The 20065-nt window shown below is 43.6% G+C and overlaps 1 protein-coding gene across 1 annotated transcript in view; it reads left to right on the top strand.

Annotated features, from left to right (window-relative positions):
* The window catches only part of WDR12 (WD repeat domain 12), a 285666-nt gene extending 268146 nt beyond the window's left edge, over nucleotides 1-17520 (top strand). Inside the window, exons 11-13 of the mRNA XM_086955270.1 lie at nucleotides 339-471; nucleotides 1207-1279; nucleotides 17207-17520. Coding sequence (XP_086811396.1) covers nucleotides 339-471; nucleotides 1207-1279; nucleotides 17207-17284 — 284 coding nt within the window. The 3' untranslated portion in view covers nucleotides 17285-17520. The remainder of the gene's footprint in view (nucleotides 1-338; nucleotides 472-1206; nucleotides 1280-17206) is intronic.
* Nucleotides 17521-20065: the final 2545 nt, after the last annotated feature.

Raw genomic sequence — 20065 nt, 5'->3', positions numbered from 1 at the left:
CCCTGTGCCTCGGTTCTCTCATCTACCAACATTTGGAGTAATAAAGCAAATCAGACAGAAAAAGATTGTACTAAAATTATTTCTCAGTTAATATCTGATGCCTAAGACCACTAAATGTGATATTTTCAATTCTACTGAATAAGCCTTCAAAATATTTTCTAAAAACCAGTTTCTCTTTTCAAGAAATAAGACCTTTCACATGAGCCAGGAGTGTGTATTAGGTTCTGTATGTGTGTCTAGAAGGTATCAAACACTGGGCTCCGTGCAAGGCAGGTGGTAGCTCTTCTTGATGTTGATTTTCATCCACATCCATGCTTTTTCTCTTTGGATTTTCGTAGATGGTTCATTGGTGCTCCTCTCGCTGACCTCTCACACCGGCTGGGTGACCGCTGTGAAATGGTCTCCAGTGCATGAACATCAGCTTATATCTGGCTCACTGGACAACATTGTCAAACTTTGGGACACAAGAAGGTAAAGAGATTTGTATTACTGTTTTTATGGTTCCCATTCAATTAAGGAACAGAACACAAGAAATACTATGTAAACGGTGGCTTTGGAAACTGAATATTCCACCATGGCCTGTCAATAAGAGAGCTAGGAGTCTATATCTCCTGGTTTCTGACACTCTTCTCTAAATTTGGCCAAGTCTGGGTTATGAGAAAAATGTCAGTGATACAAGGATAATATTATAAAAATACGTGGTAGAGCCAAAGGCAATAGTCTGGTTGGCTCGGGTATAGTGGCTGGGAAAATTAGCAGAATAAACAGACTTGTCTCTGATTCATGACTTCCTGTCAGGTTACTTATATCTATGTGGTATTGCTCTAGCTTTTGTCAACCAGGAGTGAGTTTTCTCTGCAAACTGTAGTTCTTTCAGTGTATAGAAAGGGGTATAACTTTGGATTGACTAATTCTTAAAACTGTAGTAAGACACCCTGTTCTGCTTCACCACTAGTATTGTTTCCTACAGGAAGATTCTATGTCTGATTGTTATATATTAAAGTCCCTGTTCTTTCCAGCATTCTGGTGCCTACCCACCCCAATCAGGCTCTACTTCAGCTGGCGATCTTGCCGTTTCAGCGGTTATTTTATTCATGCTCTTGTGAAGCAGAAGTCGTTTTCATTTAAGTTATGAAGATTTGAAATAACCTTTTTCTTTAGCCACTTGTTAAAGTCTGTCTCATATTATTTATCTTTCATTTTCAGTTGTAAAGCTCCTCTCTATGACTTGGCAGCCCACGAGGATAAGGTTTTGTGTGTGGACTGGACAGAGGCAGGGGTAAGAGCTTCACGTACAACTTTTTTTTTTCATTGTGTTTTTCGGGACCGTTATCAAAGGTTTTCAGTTGTAATAAATGAAATGCCACATATGTCAGCGGTTTTTGAGAAACAAAACTATTTTTTGTATTTAGTGGAGAAAATGGTTGCATAAACAAATGAGGTTAAATGCAAATTACATATAGTATTGCACAGTGTATCAAGGTCTGTTAAACAGAAGCTAGTGAATAACTGCAGGCAAAACCTAGAGCACATGGTCAATGCCCACTAAACAGTGATGGGCCTGACAGTGACCCTGAAAGACACAATTTACTCCACCAAGACTGTCCTAGTAGGAAGTACAATACTTGGTGGTTGCCTTTGGTTGCAGTTCCTAATTTTGTGACTTAGAGGATACAATGACTAGGAGGCACGTGGAAGATGTGGGTGAATTCAGATCCTAACCTGATTTGTCACTGATGTATATCCCATCCACCCCAAAAAATGATGAACCTACAGAGTGATGAAAATACAACGGTATAAATGTTTAAAGGTTTCCCCTTGCCTAAACATGGCTAGTCCTTGGACAAGGAGCAGCCTCCTTGCAGTGCCAGTTAAGAGGATTTGCAAATAGACAGGCAGCAGCCAAATCGAACACTGTTAAGGCAGCAAAAATATTTGACTTCCAATATACAGAATAATGAAGCAGCTGAAATGGAGTGAACTGTGAAGGCAGAGTATTCACCGAAACAGAAGACCTAGGTGGCAATTTATTCTACTTGTGCACTGATGTACAGTCAGAGTCCTGAATGGCTCCAGCTCCTTATGCTCAATGTATTCTTTTAGAAGACTATTAGGGATGAATCTCTTATATCCAGTCGCACTCTTATCTTCCATCAAACAAGAAGTGACACACTTTGTCTTTCCCATTGCAATATTAACTTTTCTGCTAATACCTTAACTATGGATATCCTAGTCCATCATGGTGGATCAACTCATGCACGTTTGCCCCAGTATTGGAACTTTCATAGATTCCCTTTGCTTTTGTGTCATTCCCCGTCGTCGGAATGGGAGTCTCGTTAACAAAAATAACATAGCAGTAGGTACAAAAGAGAAAGAAAAAGACCTAGGCCTCATTCCCTTTTGTAGCATATCCGCCTCTTTTTGTAAAAGAGACCAAACTAAGCATCAGCCAATAAGAAGAGCCTCACCCCATAGAACCCTCCTGAAGGAACCTCAGAGCCTCAGATTTTCTCCCGCACGTTGTGCTTAGGGAGTCTCCTTTGAGCTCTGCTCAATCTCTACTCTTTTCAGGGTTTTTCTTCAGGTTTTCTCTTCAGAATGGCTGGCTGTCCCTTCCATCACTTAAACATACGCACCGGGAACACCCGGGGTCCAACTAAGGAGAAAATAGAACGCTTAACTTCGGGCCTGCAGAAGACTCACAATGAGAAGGTTCACCATTTAAACATATGCTGTCGGAACATCCGGGGTCTAACAAAGGAGAAAATAGAACGTCTAACCTTAGGCTTGCAAATGACCCATGACATCTTCGCTATCCAAGAGACTTGGGCCTTGGAAAATACCATCTGGGAGGATTTCACCGTAATAGAATCTACCGCTTCTCCATCTAAAGCAGGCGGTCATGCATCTGGGGGTGTGCTGATCGCCGTAAATAACTCACTGACTGCGAAGATAGAAACCCTCCACAGCGGAGTTGGTGATTATATTTTCATCAGAACTGAGATCGAGAGCCAAGTAAATGGGAACTCAAAGCAAAAATTGATCCTTGGATGTATCTATCTACACCCAACAAAAATGAGAAGAGAGTCTACTTTGAGTAACATATTACCACTAATGAATAATCTTGAAGTCCTATACCCAAATGATCTGTGGTTGATAATGGGCGACTTCAATGCAAATTTGATGGAAACCGATCTCACCCAATCCTCTCAAATAACATCACTTAACGTAATGTGGGCAATCCCGGAGATAAAATCCCAGTACCACCGAAAGGATGTCAACGGAATGAAACTAGCAACAAAGTTGAATCATCTTGGTTTGCGCATCCTTAATGGAAGGATCGTCCCAGATCAACTGGCCGCATATTCTCATGTATCCTCTTCTCGAATGGCCACCCTAGACTACAAATGGATATCGCTTATGGCTTTACAGCTGGTATGCCATTTCGCGGTAACACCGTCTCCTGATAGCCATCATGTTATTTTAACATGTAGTATTGCGCTTCGCCCACTACACCGTCCAAACATAAATCCGATAGGGTCAGAATCAAGTCTGCAGAATGTAAGGAAACTCCAATGGTCAGAAAGTAACCAGGATGCAATTGAAAAGGAGGTAGACAAGCTTATGACCGGATGGCCCCCGGCTGGTACCAGCCACAGGACGGTTCCCAGTTGGGAAATTATACTGACCAACTTTAGAGAACATTTTACTTCAATACCCATAAATAATCTTTGGAAGGACACTTCAACTATGACAATTTTGTCAGTGCAAAAACAGAACACAATCACTGCAAAGAGTAAATTAAATAAGTTACAACAAACAAATGCTAATAATGAATGTGAACATAAATCTTTGAAGGAGGCCAGTACTGCCGCGCGAAAAACCTATAGGAAGGCTCGATTTTCCTTAAAGAAACTGGAAGAAGAGCGGCACTGGGTAACAGCTTTTGAGATTGTAACATCTAAAGACCAAAGGAAATTTTGGAACTGGATCAACAAGGCCAGCAAAGCTACTAAACCCCCTACCGCTACCAATATTACCCCTGAGGACTGGGAGACCTATGTCAAAAGGCTCTATACAGCGCCGCATGACCAGATCATCGATAGTACGGCCTCCCTTGATCATCTAGTTAGTCAGGACGGAACCTTCCCCACTGCTAATATATTAAAAGACGATATAACAAGAATAATGAAGAACATGAGCTCGGGCGGCGCCCCCGACCCTAACGGTATTCCGACCCAAGTATTTAAAGCCTCTGCTGGAAAATGGGCCCAGATACTGACACTTCTTTTTGAAGCCTGGAAAAGAAATATAAGGCGCTTGAGGATGGTCCGGCGTCTTTGACGGGGCACCCAAAACCAGACTCTGTGATTTCGCAGGCGGCACAGAGGAAGTCCTGCAACCTGTCTGCTCCTTTGACTACTCCTCCTGTAAGGAAGGCAGGAAACTAGATAATGCTGGGAAAAGATTCTCTTCAATGGCCAGTCTTCTGGTGCGGGCAGCAAATGCTTTGGCGATACTGGGCAGGTATGATCGCCAGTTATGGTGTGACATTTCGCCTTTTTTAGATCAACTGCCCCAGGAAGCGAAAGGTGAAGCGGGGAAAATTTTACAGGAAGGGGAAGCAACATCGATGGAGATAATCGATTGTGCCATGGACATCGCCACAACAGCTTTTCGGTCGCTAGCTGGGGCAGCGGTTCTTCGTCGCCAGGGATGGCTCAGGGTGACTTGGTTCAGGCCGGAGATCGAGAATAAATCTTGGACCTACCTTTCGATGGAGAGGCGTTGTTTGGAAAGCGTATAAATGACACTCTCCAAGATATTAAGAAGGATACAGAAGCGGCTAGTTCTCTGGGTACACTTCAATACCGAAAGGCTCAGTTTAATGTTGCCAGAGGCAAAAGTACCACTTACAGAGGCTCATACTAGCAGCAGCGGTACTCATCAAATGGGTCAGGATCTCAACAATACCGCCAGCCTTATCATCAGAAACAAGGTCACACCTTGAATTTCTCCAGATCAAATACTAGAGGGAAACAGAATCGCCAAGGACGTGATACGTCCAAGAGGTAATAGCAGCGTCCTGGCTCTTCCTGCTGTGCCCACCTTCACAAGATCATTGGTAGGAGGCAGGGTGTCTCAATACCTTCAGAACTGGTACAAGATAACATCAGACCATTGGTTGCTATACATCATTCGAAAGGGCCATACTTTGGAATTCATACAAATCCCACCAACCAAGACCCCTGCTGCCATTCCGTCAAAACATCTGCTTCTCCTGCAGCTCGTGGTTCATCCGATGCTCTTGAAGGGAGCTGTGGAGCTGGTCCCCTCATCTCAGAGAGGGGAGGGTTTCTGTTCCAGGTTCTTCCTGGTAAAGAAGACGCTGGAGAAATAGCACCCTATTTTAGATCTCCGGGTGCTCAACACCTATCTCATTTCTCAATCCTTCCGGATGGTCCCGCTTCAAGACATACTGCGTCTCCTCAATCCAGGGGATTTCATGGCCACGCTCGATCTCGAAGATGCATATTTTCACATACCCATTCACCCAGCACACCGGTTTCTACGGTTTACAGTAGCCAAGAGCCATTTTCAATTCAGGGTTTTACCCTTCGGACTTCGCTTGGCTCCAAGAATCTTCACCAAGGTGCTGACACCAATGGCTTCTTTTCTGCGGAAAAATCACTTTCAGGTCTTTCCTTACCTGGACGACTGGTTACAGAAGGCCCCCGTCCAGTGAGGCGGCGAGGGAAGCAGTCAAGGCATGTACAAACCTATTTCAGAATTTGGGTCTTACTCTCAACAAGGAGAAATCATCTCTTGTTCCGTCCAGGTCTGCGCGCTTCTTGAGGGCCATCTTGGACTCGAATCTCAACAAGGCTTTCCCATCTTAGAAAGACAGGAAAAACTGCGAACCATGGCACTGTTCTTGAGAAAAAGAAAGTATCTTTCAGTACGCCGTTACAAATCCGCAGGGAGTGATCTCCTCATGCATCCCTCTAATTCCTCACTGCAGACTGAGGGTGCGACCTCTTCAAGAGCAGCTAGACAAACATTGGAAGCAAATTCACGGTTCATTCGACAACAAAGTGACAATCACCTCGGCAATGAAAAAAGCTGCCTTGTGGTGGACGAAGCAGGAAAATCTTTCCCAAGGTCTATCCTTCGTAAGCAATCCGTCTCCTCAGGTGGTGACAACGGATGCGTCATTGGAGGGCTGGAGTGCAGTACTTCAGGATCTTCATGTCAGCGGTCATTGGTCACCTCTGCACCGTTTTCTTCACATCAACCTCCTAGAACTCAGGGCTATCAAGCTGGCTCTTCAAGCGTTTCTCCCTCAACTGCGAGGTTCGGAGGTTCTCATCCGAACGGACAACACCACGGCCATGCATTACATAAACAAAGAAGGGGGAAACCAGATCTCTGCCGTTGTCTCAGGAAGCTCAGGAAATCTAGGAATGGGCTATTCTTCACGGAATATTGCTGCAGGCGGAACATCTACCAGGGATCCTAAACGAAAATGCCGACAGACTGAGCAGGATATCCTCAGTCAGTCACGAATGGGAACTGAACCAAATGGTACTGGACGAGATTTTCCAACAGTGGGGCAAACCTTCGATAGATCTATTTGCCACCCCGACCAACAAGAAATGCCGGTCTTATGCAAGCAAGCTTGATCATCGAGGGTCATTAGGGAATGCACTTTCGATAGCTTGGTCAAGACCATTTGTATACGCCTTTCCCCCATTCCAATGATCCCGAGGCTTATCCGGAAGATCAAGGTGGAACCATGCAAGATGATCTTGATAGCCCCCGCTTGGTCGAGACAGTTCTGGTTTACGGAACTCTTATCTTCTGTCACTCATCCCTACTCTTCCTTTGAGGACGATTCCCAACCTTCTCACGATGTCCCACGGACAGATTTGGCATCCGGATCCAGATTCATTGCACCTGATGGCAGGGCTCCTGAGCAGTGAGAATTCATGAACCTTCCCATTTCAAATGAAATAAGAGAGGTTCTCTCCCAGGCTAGAGCTCCATCCGTGAATAAGACTTACTGTTTGAAATGGAAGAGATTTTGCATTTGGTGCAGGAAGGAAGGCGTTGACCCTTTCTCTTCTCAACATCATCAACTTCTGCCTTATCTTTTGTCTTTGGCTAATACAGGACTGGCTCATTCATCCATAAAAGTTCACTTGGCAGCGATTTCTCGCTGCAGACGTTCTGCGTCTGGACCTTCTCTGTGGTCCTCAAGGATAATTAAACAATTTCTCAAGGGCTTATTCCGAGTCTTTTTCCCGGGTGAGGCCTCCGCCTCCCACTTGGCATTTGAATTTGGTTCTCCAACAACTCATGAAAGATCCCTTTGAACCAATACATCGGAAGGACATGAAATTTCTTTCATGGAAATTTTCTCTCCTTCTCGCCCTCACATCTGCGAGACGCATTGGGGAATTGCAGGCATTCAAAATACAGGAACCTTTTCTCCAGTTCAAAAGGAATACAGTGATCTTAAGAATTAATCCAAAGTTCATACCTAAAGTGCCTTCGGAATTTTACCTAATCAAACCTGTGATTCTCAAATCTTTCTTTCCTCACCCTTCCACTCCAGTGTAGAGGTCACTCCATTCTCCGGATGTGCAGCGGTGCTTAAAATTTAATTTGGATCGCACCAAAGGGTTTCGGAAGTCTACACAATTATTAATTGCATTTGGTGGTCCGCGCAAAGGACTTCCTCTGTCAAAGCAAAGTATTGCAAGATGGATTTCCAGTGCTATTCTATATTGCCATTCAGCAGCGGGTAAACTGCTGAACAGCAGGATCAGAGCACACTTCACAAGATCCGTTGCTTCATCTACAGCTCTCTTTGCAGGAGTGCACATCAGAGACATTTGTAGAGCTGCGACTTGGAGCAGAGTGCACACCTTTACGAAGCATTACTGCTTGGCGCAGGAAGACACAGCTGTGGGCCAAGCAGTCCTGAGGAACCTCTTCCACTAATTGGTGTGCTTTCCTCACAATCCCTCCATCCTTTTTCTGCACATTTTGTCTCTAATGTTAGTACTAATGGTTTTTCCTATGTGTAATTCCTTATTCGCTTAGGAAAGTATATATACTGAGGTATTCATATACATATGTACATGTTTGTGCCACAAAATGTGCTTTATGGTTTACTGCTGGCGACATCGATACAAAAGCATGGGAATCTATGAAAGTTCCAATACTGGGGCAAGAAAACAAGTTACTTACCTGTAACTTTGGTTCCCCAGTATTGGTTACTTTCATAGATTCCCATGCGCCCACCCTCCTCCCAGAGGAAAGTTCAGCCTTCAGCAGACGTGGTTACTGTTACACAAATGGCTATGAAAATCTGAGGCTCTGAGGTTCCTTCAGGAGGGTTCTATGGGGTGAGGCTCTTCTGATTGGCTGATGCTTAGTTTGGTCTCTTCTACAAAAAGACGCGGGTATGCTACAAAAGGGAATGAGGTCTAGGCCTTTTTCTTTCTCTTTTGTTCCTACTGCTATGTTATTTTTGTTACTGAGACTCCCATTCCAACGACTGGAAATGATTCAAAAGCATGGGAATCTATGAAAGTTACCAATACTGGGGAACCAAAGTTACAGGTAAGTAACTTGTTTTTTTCCTGTTCTTCTCTGTCTTCATTTCTTGCTTCACCGTATATAAGGAGCTGGAACCATTAATACCATACTTCACAAATGATCCGGTGACTGTAGTGGTGGATTGTTCTTTCCTAGTTACTCTTTCCTCCTTGTTTCCTATTTTTTCTGTCATTAGGACTCTGAAACTTTTAAGGAGATTTCATCAAATTAATCTCCTGGATTCCTGTTCCTGCTGGGTCCGGTCTCATGTACTCAAGAGTTTGTGAGAGCCTGGTTCCTCTACTATTTTCAAACCTTGAATGTCTTCTGCCTGTTTAGAGCTTTTGTATGCTATTTGGCTCTATCCTTGAATTAGCGGCCTTTCATAGAGCTGCCTGTTGAGACGCACATTGAAGAAAGAGAGTCTTGCATATATGGAACCTGAGATAGGAAACCATCAGGTAATTAAGGCATTACACCTACGAAGAAGTCTTGTGGTTGAAGACCACAGCTACAGTGGCGTGATAAAAACACTTGACTTTGGGGGGGGGGCAGCCAGAATCCAAAATGGTGGCTTCTAGGAGCTTCTCGCTAAGGTCCCAATTCCTTACCTGCTCCTGCTTTCCCAGGATAACAGGATGTCTGAATAAAGGTGGCAAGCTGCCAGAACGAGGAGCCTCAGGTGGAGGTGATTTGGGCACTGCACCGAGAGTTCCCCCAACAACTAAGACTTCTCTTGCTCTCTCTGCTGGCCTGGGGCAAATGGAGAGGTGGAACGTGAAACTATCAGTGGATGACAGTCCAAAGTCGGTTGGGGAAGGATCTCAATGAAGAAGACCGTACTTTGACTCCATGGCTCATACACCAACAGACCACAGAGTGCTGTGTTGTGCTCTGCCCCTCTGAGTACCACTGAATCTTAAAGTAATGTGACTGGTAAAAGAACTGTAAACACCCCAGAACATGCTATCATCAGTACATTGGGTCGTGCATTGAAGCCTCACACCTACTTCCTGATCTAGTTAACACATGGTGCCATGGTAGACAGCAGGTGGAGCAAACAGAATTTCTTCCTGTTATGAGGAAAGAGCAAAGGAGAGTATGTACAGGCCATGCAGGTTAAGTGGAGTTGACAGTGTTGGAACAGGCGCTTCCATTAAAGAAGTGAGATCTGACTGGACTGAGAAAATTGGTAATATTGAGACAGCTGTGAGAGCAGTTGGATGAGCTAATGGGTAAGGTGGAAAGTACAGCGAGGGAGCAAGTAACAGTAAATACATTTCAGATGTTGGAGCACCAAGTTAATGAATCTGGTTCTGCATTACAGAAATTGATGTCCTTCAAGTCAAATGTGAGAGGGGACTTCACATTGGTGAAGACCACATGAATGCGTCAAGAATCTGGCTTGCAAGGCCCGTCTAAGAGTACTGGGGGGGCCCTTTACACATACCCAAGGGGACCCATAAAAGAGGGGATAAGTGGAGTGCTAGATTATTTACTGACTGAAAATTGAGGAAATGTGCCAAGTTGTGTGCGGTGCACTTCGGTTACCACAGAGATCAAAAGGTGGTCTTGTGGAGACAGGGTGCACTGTGATGCTGATCATGTTGGCTTTGGTATCCGCATTAAAGGTTCATTTCTACTCCATGATGACTGACTGTTTCTGTTTGCTGTTTTGAGTGCTGAAACACTATCAAGGAAGAAAACTCTCATCCAGGTAGGGAGTGAGTTAAAGAGTTACTATACCCTGAGTAGGCTTCCTGGTGAAACTGAGTGGAACTATAAAGGGAAAAAATTAATGTATCCGGACTTAGATATGGCCAGTTTTCGAAACATACTAGAGTGATACAGCATGATGATATAATGCTGTTGTTGAGCGGTCTTTTCGGAGGTTACATATAGGGTTTGGGTGGGAATGGAGCTAGGAGTGTATCCGGGGTCCTATTTCAAGGCTGGGGTGACATTGATTTGTGTGTGTCCTCTTTACTGTATAATATTTTCTTCAACTTTCATACTTTGTACCTCTACGCTGTGTCCTTCTTTCCACACGGTCTTACTTGGACCAGTTGTGTGACAATATGTGAGTGTAGGTAGAGTGCAGGTTATTACTTTAAAACAAAAAAAAATCGTGCGGCTGGTGTTTGGGTGTTGAAGTTCAATAGGAGGGATGTGAACCGAAAAGTGCGGACTTAAAAAATCCAGTTTGTTTTTTCTGTTCATCCCAATTTCCGGATTAAAGTTGAACCATCAGAATCACTGTGAAATGTAACTTGCAGAGTGAGGCTCTGCAGTGACGTCCTTTAAATAACTTGAGTACCTTTGAGGAAAAAGAAAGTCTTCCAGATCCATGAATTCGCTAGACTGGAGTGTAGTAATTATGAACTGTTCCCTGATAGTCTGGAGGCATAGCCACTTAAGAGAACCTATTTACAGCTGTGGTTAATTACAAGTTACTAGTGTCAATTGATGAGTGGTTTGTTTAAAAGTCTCTAGAAATTTAAAGGAGTGGTCTTCTTGACTAGACTCCATATTGCCGAGACCACCATTCGTTTTATGCGATTTCACTTTCCATACCATTAGTCAGAAGAGTGTTCCAAAATTGGTACAAATTAGCACTCAATTGTGTGGTAGCAACTTGACAAAACATGAGTGTTGGGTTAAATTACTTTACTGCACCCAGTCCAATCTATCTGGCTGTTTAACTGAAATGGGACAAGTTGGAACCCACATACTTGAAATGAGGCAGTGGCCGAAATTGTAGGTAACAACTTTTCATTTACCGAGTGTACCTGCTTGATTGATTATACCAATGTGTTTGTTTTAAGTTCAGCCTGTATATTTGGTGACATCCTAAATTGTTCAAAACGTTTATTGTATTTAGTTTAATGTTAACCCCTTCGCTGCGGCGGGAATTCTGCCGCAGCGCTATGGGGGCGGGGGGGTCGAGCAGCGCTCGCATGCTCGTGACTGAGCTGCTCCGTCACGAGCAGCGCTCGCATGCTCGTGACGGAGCTGCTCAATAGAACGCGCCGCGCAGGCGCGAAATTCGCGGCGCGCCGAGCGGGCCATGACGGAACCGCTCCGTCATGAGCACAGCTCAACCGAGGCTCATGATGGAGCGGCTCCGTCATGAGCACAGAAGGGGTTAAGTAATTTTTATTGGAAAAAAAAAAAAGACTGCGAGCTGCAGTCTGTTCTTGATGTAATAGACCTGATGGTTACTATAAGTGAGGCCAGCTAATGGCACGACATGCATGTGAACAAGGTCACAGGGTGACTGAAACGCGTTATTGCCAACTAAGTCGCAAATAAAGAAGTACAGGCGAGGGTGGATACAAAACGAAGTGGCGGTCTCTGAGCACAGACCCTCATCCTCATTGTCATCCATGACAATTATTGTGAAATATGTCGAAACCGACAGGAATGCGTTACAGGCCCAAATTGATCAGCTCCATGAGAAAGTCAAAAAGGAGGCGCTACAAGAAGTAGTCTCCAGCATGAGAGGAAATTACAAATCACCTCCAAAAACAAGTGGGCATTATAAAAGCGGAACAATTTGACAGATACGGTGGACTACAAGACATCACTTCAGTGGCGATGTCTGCCGCATTCCAGGATACACTTCAGAAGAAGTAGCCGTGCAACCCCCTGCAACGAGGCATGGTTCTGATGAGGGCTAAGTGTTGAGGAACAAGTCGGAGGACCAGTTCGCAGGACCTGCCTAACCCAGGGTGTGTTACAGCGGGTTGGTAATGCTTTGTAATACAGCAAATCTAGCTGTTTACGTATTTGGCACAGATAAGCATGTTGGGAGGCAGCAGCTGACAAATTGTTCAGCTTGAATGTTTTAAATCAACTGCAGGCATTGGCAAGCTGTGTGAATGGTACAGATACGAAAATGAAACACTAAGAGAAGCTTATGAAAAGTGAGTAGTCTAAGTAATGGGAAATTAAAGCAATATCCAAATACTTGGAGGTAGGATGGATACCTCGTGGTCTAAGAATGCTTGTGGTCCCAAATGTCCTCCATTTTGCCTCTTTAAATGTAATGATGCAGATGTTAATAAAGAGTTTTAAAAAATGAGTCCTTGTGGTCCCAAGCTATTAGAGACCCAATGTGGAAATAATAAAGGAGTGGGCTGAGAGTAACATAGAGGCCTCCATGTGCCTCATGACAATTATTGTGAAATATGTCGAAACCGACAGGAATGCGTTACAGGCCCGAATTGATCAGCTCCATAAGAAACTCAAAAAGGAGGCGCTACAAGAAGTAGTCTCCAGCATGAGAGGAAATTACAAATCACCTCCAAAAACAAGTGGGCGTTATAAAAGCGGCAACAATTTGACAGATACGGTGGACTACATGCGAGGACAGGTGTGCACCTTTGCAAGGAGCAGTGGCAGCTCCTCCGCTTTGGCAGAGGAGCGTTACCTCACTGCTTTTAAGCAGTGCCAAGTAGAAACATAAAATGATAATAACCTAAGGTTATTATCATTTTATGCTTCATGTCCTGCTGCTTTGCGTGGGGGCTGGATGGGTTACTGCTCTGCAGGGGAGGAGTGGTTTGCCCACGCCTTAGTGCGCAATGACTGTTTTGTCGTCCCTCTCGGGCCACCCTAACCAGTCATGCGCACTTTCCCCGTTCTACATGCAGGCTGCATTACAGCCTGGATGGAGAACTTGCCCACCTCTCCAGCCCTTGGCTGAGCGACGTGTCACGCCACTCAGACCAATCGCAACGCTGCATTGCAGAATTGTAATTGGCTTGGTGGATAGCCTGGCTGCCTGCTTCCTGGAGTTGGAGGCAGGAGAGAAGCGGGTACGTTTTCTTTATTTAAACCCCCGCCCACCCCCCTCCCCCCCTACACCCCCTTTTTCCACACAATCCATCCTCACACACACCCCCAGGCCCTGCCATCCAAACCATGTCGCCCGCCACTGGCAAGGAGGTTCGACAACTTAAAAAAGCAGAGGCTAGCAGAAGGATATCTGGCTCTCCAAGAGAATAGAGTGGGGGAAACAGCATCTGCTTATAGCTTACAAATGGAGACCAACTCGGGGGCTGGAAGATTGCCTGCAGGTGCCCAGACCTAGTTATTTTGGGTGAGGACATTTATTTTTTACACAGACAGAAGGCAAACCTTCAGACCAAGGGGTCAACATTAAAAAGCAGCCAAAGGAGAAACTAACAAAGGAAATACTGGTGGAAACAAAAAACCAAAACAACAAAGATGGAGACGCAAGTAAACAAAGAATCTAACATGACTGTGGTCAATTTATCAAACTTAATTTTGACAATTTCTGAGAAATTGTATCTCTTTGACTATCGGTTTGCCTATCACAGAACATGGAGTATGCAAAAACTAAAGTGGCTATTTTTACATTTGTGCAAACTTTTAAGTTGGCCAAGTATCACTTACTAAAGCCCAAACGCTGATTGAACGCAGGAGCTAAAACCCAGAGTAATCCAAGAAAACCACATATTTCTGATATCAGATTACTACAAGACTTACTGGCATAAGAGAAAGAGACATTGGGATGTCTTGATTCAGGTGGGGAATTGATATCATTGGAACATTTTATGGGGATGTTTTTGGTGAGAGCAAAACACCATTGAAACCATCATCAACATTTGTGCCTATGATGCAGAAGGACTCCACTGACACCTTGCATGAGTGTATCACTGAGGAAATCAAGGGATTACATGTAATGGTAAACAAGCATCCAGCTAGATGGGATAATGAAAGGAGAGCCTACCATAACTCGATTAAGAAACCACTATCAGAAAATAAAATGGAAGTCCGCAATCTGGACAAAGGAGGGAACATAGTTCTGTGGCCTCTTTCCATGTATCCTCTTGAAGCATAAAAACAACTTAATGCTGACAAGTGCACTGTGAGGAGTGACAGGGACAGTATACGGAAGACAAAGGCCCAAAACCATTTGTCTCTACTTGAGTGGAGGAACATGGGGTTACTTAACCAAGACAAACATCTGTACTTGAGGAACGATAATCCCAATATCCATAAAGGCCCAAATCAAGCACGTTGAAGACCAATTATCTCTGCCAAAGATAGTCTCTTCGAAAACATCTCAAAGTACATTTATTATTTTTTGCAAGTTTATTTCCACAGCCTTCCATGGTATATAAAGGATGCCTGGGACTTTATAAAGAAGATATATGACGGTTCCTGGAGTGCTGAATATTTGTTAATCACTCTTGCCGATTCATCCCTGTATACTAGTATCAACCTTGACGATGGTATCCGTGCATCTTAACTCTTTTTGAGTAGGCCATTAACCACATCCGTGTGGTGCAGATTTACCGCCGGTGCTGGGCCCTAATGAAAATGGGTGTGGTCATGACGGAACGGTTCCGTCGCGAGCACAGCTCGACCGATGCTCATGACGGAACCGTTCCATCATGACAATCGAAGGGGTTAAACTTGTACAAACACACTATGATGCTGATTTCTATGATGAAGTGGTGTTTACATAATAACTAATTTCTGTGCAATAATCCGGTCTACAAGCAGATATGTGGTTCGGCGATGCTGTTTCGCCCCCCCCAGCTATGCTTGTTTTCATATGGGCTGGTGGGAGGAGCAGGTGCTTATCAACAACTATAGTGAAGCATGGGAGTACCATGTTTGTTGGTTGCGTTACATCGACAATCTCTTTGTAATTTGGAGGGGTTCGCCTCAAACTGCTACCCAGTTTATTGAAACAATCAATCAAAATGATTTGAATTTACAGTTCACTGGCAATATAAGTGCTACACAGTTGGAATTTTTAGATCGCCAAGTGTTTGTGAAGGGGGAGAAAATTGGAAAACTAAACTGTATGGGAAAAAAGACATTGGGTAAAACAACCTTGCACACACGCAGCTTTCACCCGTAACACTTACTAACAAGCATTGGCTATGTGGAATTGCTGCATGTAGGCAAAGAAAAGATGTTGAGTATGTTTTCAGAAAGGAGTTACTATAAAGCTGTTAGGTCCTCCGCTTTGGTGAAGGTAGAGTCGTTTCATAAGTAAAGAGAAGCAAGGAAAGAAGAATAATAGGACTCGTCTATAAGACTAATAACCACATATAAGGCACAAGAGAAACAAATGAGAAGGCACTACAGAAACATAGGCACCTTATAAAGGATGATCCAGTCTTGGGGCCGACAACCCCCAAATCACCACATATCGAATTCTGCAGAGCCTATTCCATGAGGGATGCCTTGGTCCTAAGTAGCTCAGAAGCAAAAAACAAAAAAGCAGAGGGTGGTTGCAGTACTGATGACTTTTACAAGTGTCATAGATGCAAAGCATCCACACGTGGGGTCAACATAAAGGAATACTTGAATCCATTTGATGACCAACCCAGAAAGATCAAGGGATTCTATAATTGCATATCAGAATTTGTGGTATATGTCTTGGCCTGCAAGTGCAGCCAAAGGTAGGTAGGGCGTACCATATTACAGATTCACCGTAGAATTTTGCAACACTTCAGGGCAGTCAACAGCAGGGATTGGACATATCCAGTAGCTCGACACATCCATGACTTGCATGAAAATGAACCAGGATTTCTCTCTTATTTTGTGATAGATGGAGTAGCACAACATCTGAGGGGTGGAAACCGTGAGAAATCTCTGAGACAGTTGGAGAGTTGCTACCTAGTTAACCTAGACACAAAATGTCCGACGAAGAGGAATTATATCTATTTTTGTGAAACAATACTCAGACAAATAAGTGCAATGAAGTAGCAATTTATCCACATTGGGTCCGAGTTACAGTTTTGGAAAACGCAGATTTGATTACCTGGCTTGGCTGCACAATAGATAAAGTAGAAAATAGTAATGAGTGATATATGTATGTTTCTTCACCATGTAACCAATAGGTTGCTGTGACAAACTTTGCCCATTGGGGATCAATTGTGTGGTACCAACTTCACAGAAACCGGAGTATTGGGTTAAATTACATTAATGCATTGATGCCAATACGGGTGACGAACTAAAAAGGGGCAAGTTGGAATCTGCATACTTAAAATGAAGCAGTGGCCGTAATTGTGGGTAACAACTTTTCATTTCCCTAGTGTACCTGCTTGATTAATTGATTATACCAATTTTGTTTTTATGGCCAACTAAGTTGCAAATAACTTCCTGAGTCTGCGCATGGTCTTTTTTGGATGAGCATTAAGAGCAAGTGTTGGGACAAGTTGGTACTAAATAAACCTATTTTATTTAAGAATGCTGTTTGCGTGCCAGTGTAGATGGTGGTTGGTGCCTTGCCAATGACTGTTTAAAAACACAATATCGTACTAGATTGTCTGATTTTAAAGCCTGGGAGTCCCGTGAGGAGGTTTGACTGTATTCAAGCCTTGATTGGCCAACCCAGAGAGGACATTTCTCACCTTGTGCTTTAGAACTGTTGCCTCGGAGTTCTCCCAGGTTCCTCGTCTACAAACCTCGTGATATTATGCTGGTTTGTGCTTGTCCTTTGTGAGAACTGATTGTCTACTAGCTGGAATACACGTCTAACCTTAGCTACCAAATGACATGCTGTTATATTTGGATTGTGCTTAATGTGCTGCGTCTTTTCTCCATATAGTTGCTGCTGAGTGGTGGGGCCGACAACAAGTTGTACTCCTACAGATATGCATCAACATCCACTAATAAGAGAACATGAAGTGCTTTTCAGCACAAAGTCTCAAAATTTAGCTCTTTGGACGACCCAGAGGACTGCCACCTCCCTTCAGCTATGCTTTTCATAGGTCGACAGAGGAAGACTTTATACAACAAATCTGGCCCTTTCTCAAATGTAATACTGGTTACAAATGAAATATATGATTGTAAACGCAAAATGTTCTTTATGTATCGAGAGGATGGGTTAATTTATTTTTTAAATAAAAAAAAAATGTTCAATCTATTGTTCCTCTTTGATGGTTGTGCCAAGAAGTATGTTGTATTGTCAAGGTGAAATTGGCATGGCCACATTTTTACATTTTGGGAATTAATGGCATGAGTGCAATACATTTTTGTTTGGTTTCAGTATATTTGTACACACTACTTCTATAAGTGTATTCTGCAACATAAATCCGATCTACTGCCGGCATACAGAGTTTCCGAAATTTCTGTTGTCTAAATTTTGAGCAAAACGATCTTCCTCGTTGTGTACAGTTTTATTTTTTAAACTTCTCCTGGTCTTTTACTTTCCAGTTTAGCTTGGCAGTTGCAAACCCAGCTGCTCCCCGAAGAGAAGTTTAGTGAGTGAATCCACGTTTACGTGTTTTCCTTTACTAGAGTATCATTGCCCTTGCTCTGGACATTAAGGGAAGGAGATGGGATCTAGTTCTAAAGTAGTCAACTGTGGATATACGGAGCACAAGTTGTTGTTCTAACTTCCCTTTTCTACTAAATGAAACTACATGATCGCATCTCACCCACGTTGCTGCATTGCCTTGCAGTCCAGACGAGCAGAAGAACAGTGTCTTTATGGTACTGGGTTCTCTTCAGGGAACAGACCCTCCTGTAAGATAAATTGGTCCCATTGTTACCATAATATGGTCTGCATGTATGTTTGACTTTTTAAAATATTTTTTTTATTCTTTTTTCCCGAAAAAAAGAAAGAATATTAACACTGTAAAACGGCTGCAAAATGAACATTTTCCCCTTACCCAGACAAAAGGGTGTAGTCTTCCCAGGAGACTTCAACAAACACACGGTCTGTGTTCCTCCGCACCCAATTCTTTACATTTCCTCAGAATAAATGTCCATTGAGCCTATTGTGACCTGTAGTCTAGAGTACCGTATAGGCTTAAGCCTCCTATTTGGCCAGTACTGATAATTTGGGTGTCAAATTATATCTTTTTCACAGTTGTTGAATTGCTGTTCTCCCTTCCGCACCCATTCTCTGCATTGCGCTGGTTATATGAGTTTGATATGCCCTGTCAAGGATTAAGCTGATCAGTCTGTGCTTTAGTCGTGAACTATCTAGGGTGAATCAAGGTCTCTTGCCATTCAAAGTTCTATTATTTCTACCATGTTGCTCTCCCATCTGGACCTCAGGCATACTATTTCCGGTGTGTTTTGTTTTTTAGCATTTCCCATTTTGGGCCTTCAGTTAGCACTCCGGTTAGTACTCCTGTTTGGCATGTAGTCTGCAGCTTCTCCTGTACCCACACCACATATGCAGTCTGCCTAATCTGCACGTATTTATAGAATTGTTTTGTGTTTTTTAGCTGGCTCAGTTCATTCGGCCATAAGTTTAGACATACCTATCGGATCCTATTTCACAGCCAAGGCATAGTAACTTACTTAACCTATTTCTAACCCATACACGTGTTTCGTTTGCATGCTTCACTTTCTGGTCTTTGATGGACGTAGCTGCTTCCAGGTCCTAATGTAAACGTTTGTGGTATTTGGCATTTTATGGGATACCCTTTCCATATCGTGCATGCAAATACTTTGTGTCCCCCATAGCAGCTCTGTCAATTCTAAGGGAAGGATCCTCAATTTATGCAAATGCCTAATTATCTGCCTCCACTAGCTGGGCCCAGTAGTAGTTATATATGTGAGGAAGCACAGTTCTTTCTACATTCCTAGGTGTCCCCAATCCCAATGCAATGTCCACCTGTCATTTTTAAATAAATTTTAGCACTATGTAATATATTATGTGTATAAAAGTTTGAGTTTAGCAATCATTTTTAACAGTACCACAATACCAGAGGTCATTCCTTTACTGTTTCTTTAGCTTCACTGATTTCAGAACATAGGTCTTTAAACCCACTTTTGTTTACTCTGTAGAATCCCTTCTGTGTCCCAGTCCCCACATTAAAAATTGGTTACAAGGCTTCATTTACACACAAACAATAGACTTGGTACACTTAAAGAAATTCTACCCACATCAGGTGTTGTGGGCCAAAATTCATCTTTTCGAGGCTTCTGAAGATAGTGCCACTCTTTCAGCATAAAGTGACAGGATTACCTAAGATTCAGTGATGCATTTAGCCCTACCGAAGTAGGTGTAGAATAGATTCTGCACAAGGTTAGTACATTTGCAAGAATATTGGTTTCAATATTTCGTGGGAATATGGGGAGCCATGATGGACATCAGACTGCTAATTTTCCCTTTTTAGGTCGAGGTACTATTAATGACTCTTAGTAGTACGATTAGTCCCGCCTCCGTTTTTGCCTCTCTCCCATTGGCTGGCTTGGTGTGCCAGAGAGCTGCGAAGAACGCCAGAACGCCATTTCGAACGGCCGAACGGCTGAGTGAACCGCTGCGGAACTACCGGCTCGCTGCCCGACCTAGTAGTGTCCACCCTTGCCGTGGAAGCCCCGCTGAAGCCCGCAGAGAGCCGCTGAAGCTCTCCCTCCCCGCTGGACCTCTTTGCCTGCTTGCCTGGCCATTTTCCATCTGTGCAGTGCCGGAGACGAGCTGAGCTGCTGAGCTGCGGAGCTCGCGGAG

The sequence above is a fragment of the Lissotriton vulgaris genome, chromosome 2_1, assembly GCF_964263255.1.
Source record: "Lissotriton vulgaris chromosome 2_1, aLisVul1.2, whole genome shotgun sequence".
Taxonomy (NCBI): Eukaryota; Metazoa; Chordata; class Amphibia; order Caudata; family Salamandridae; genus Lissotriton; species Lissotriton vulgaris.
Note: the sequence above shows the minus strand (reverse complement) of the source record. Positions and strands in the feature narration are given on the sequence as shown.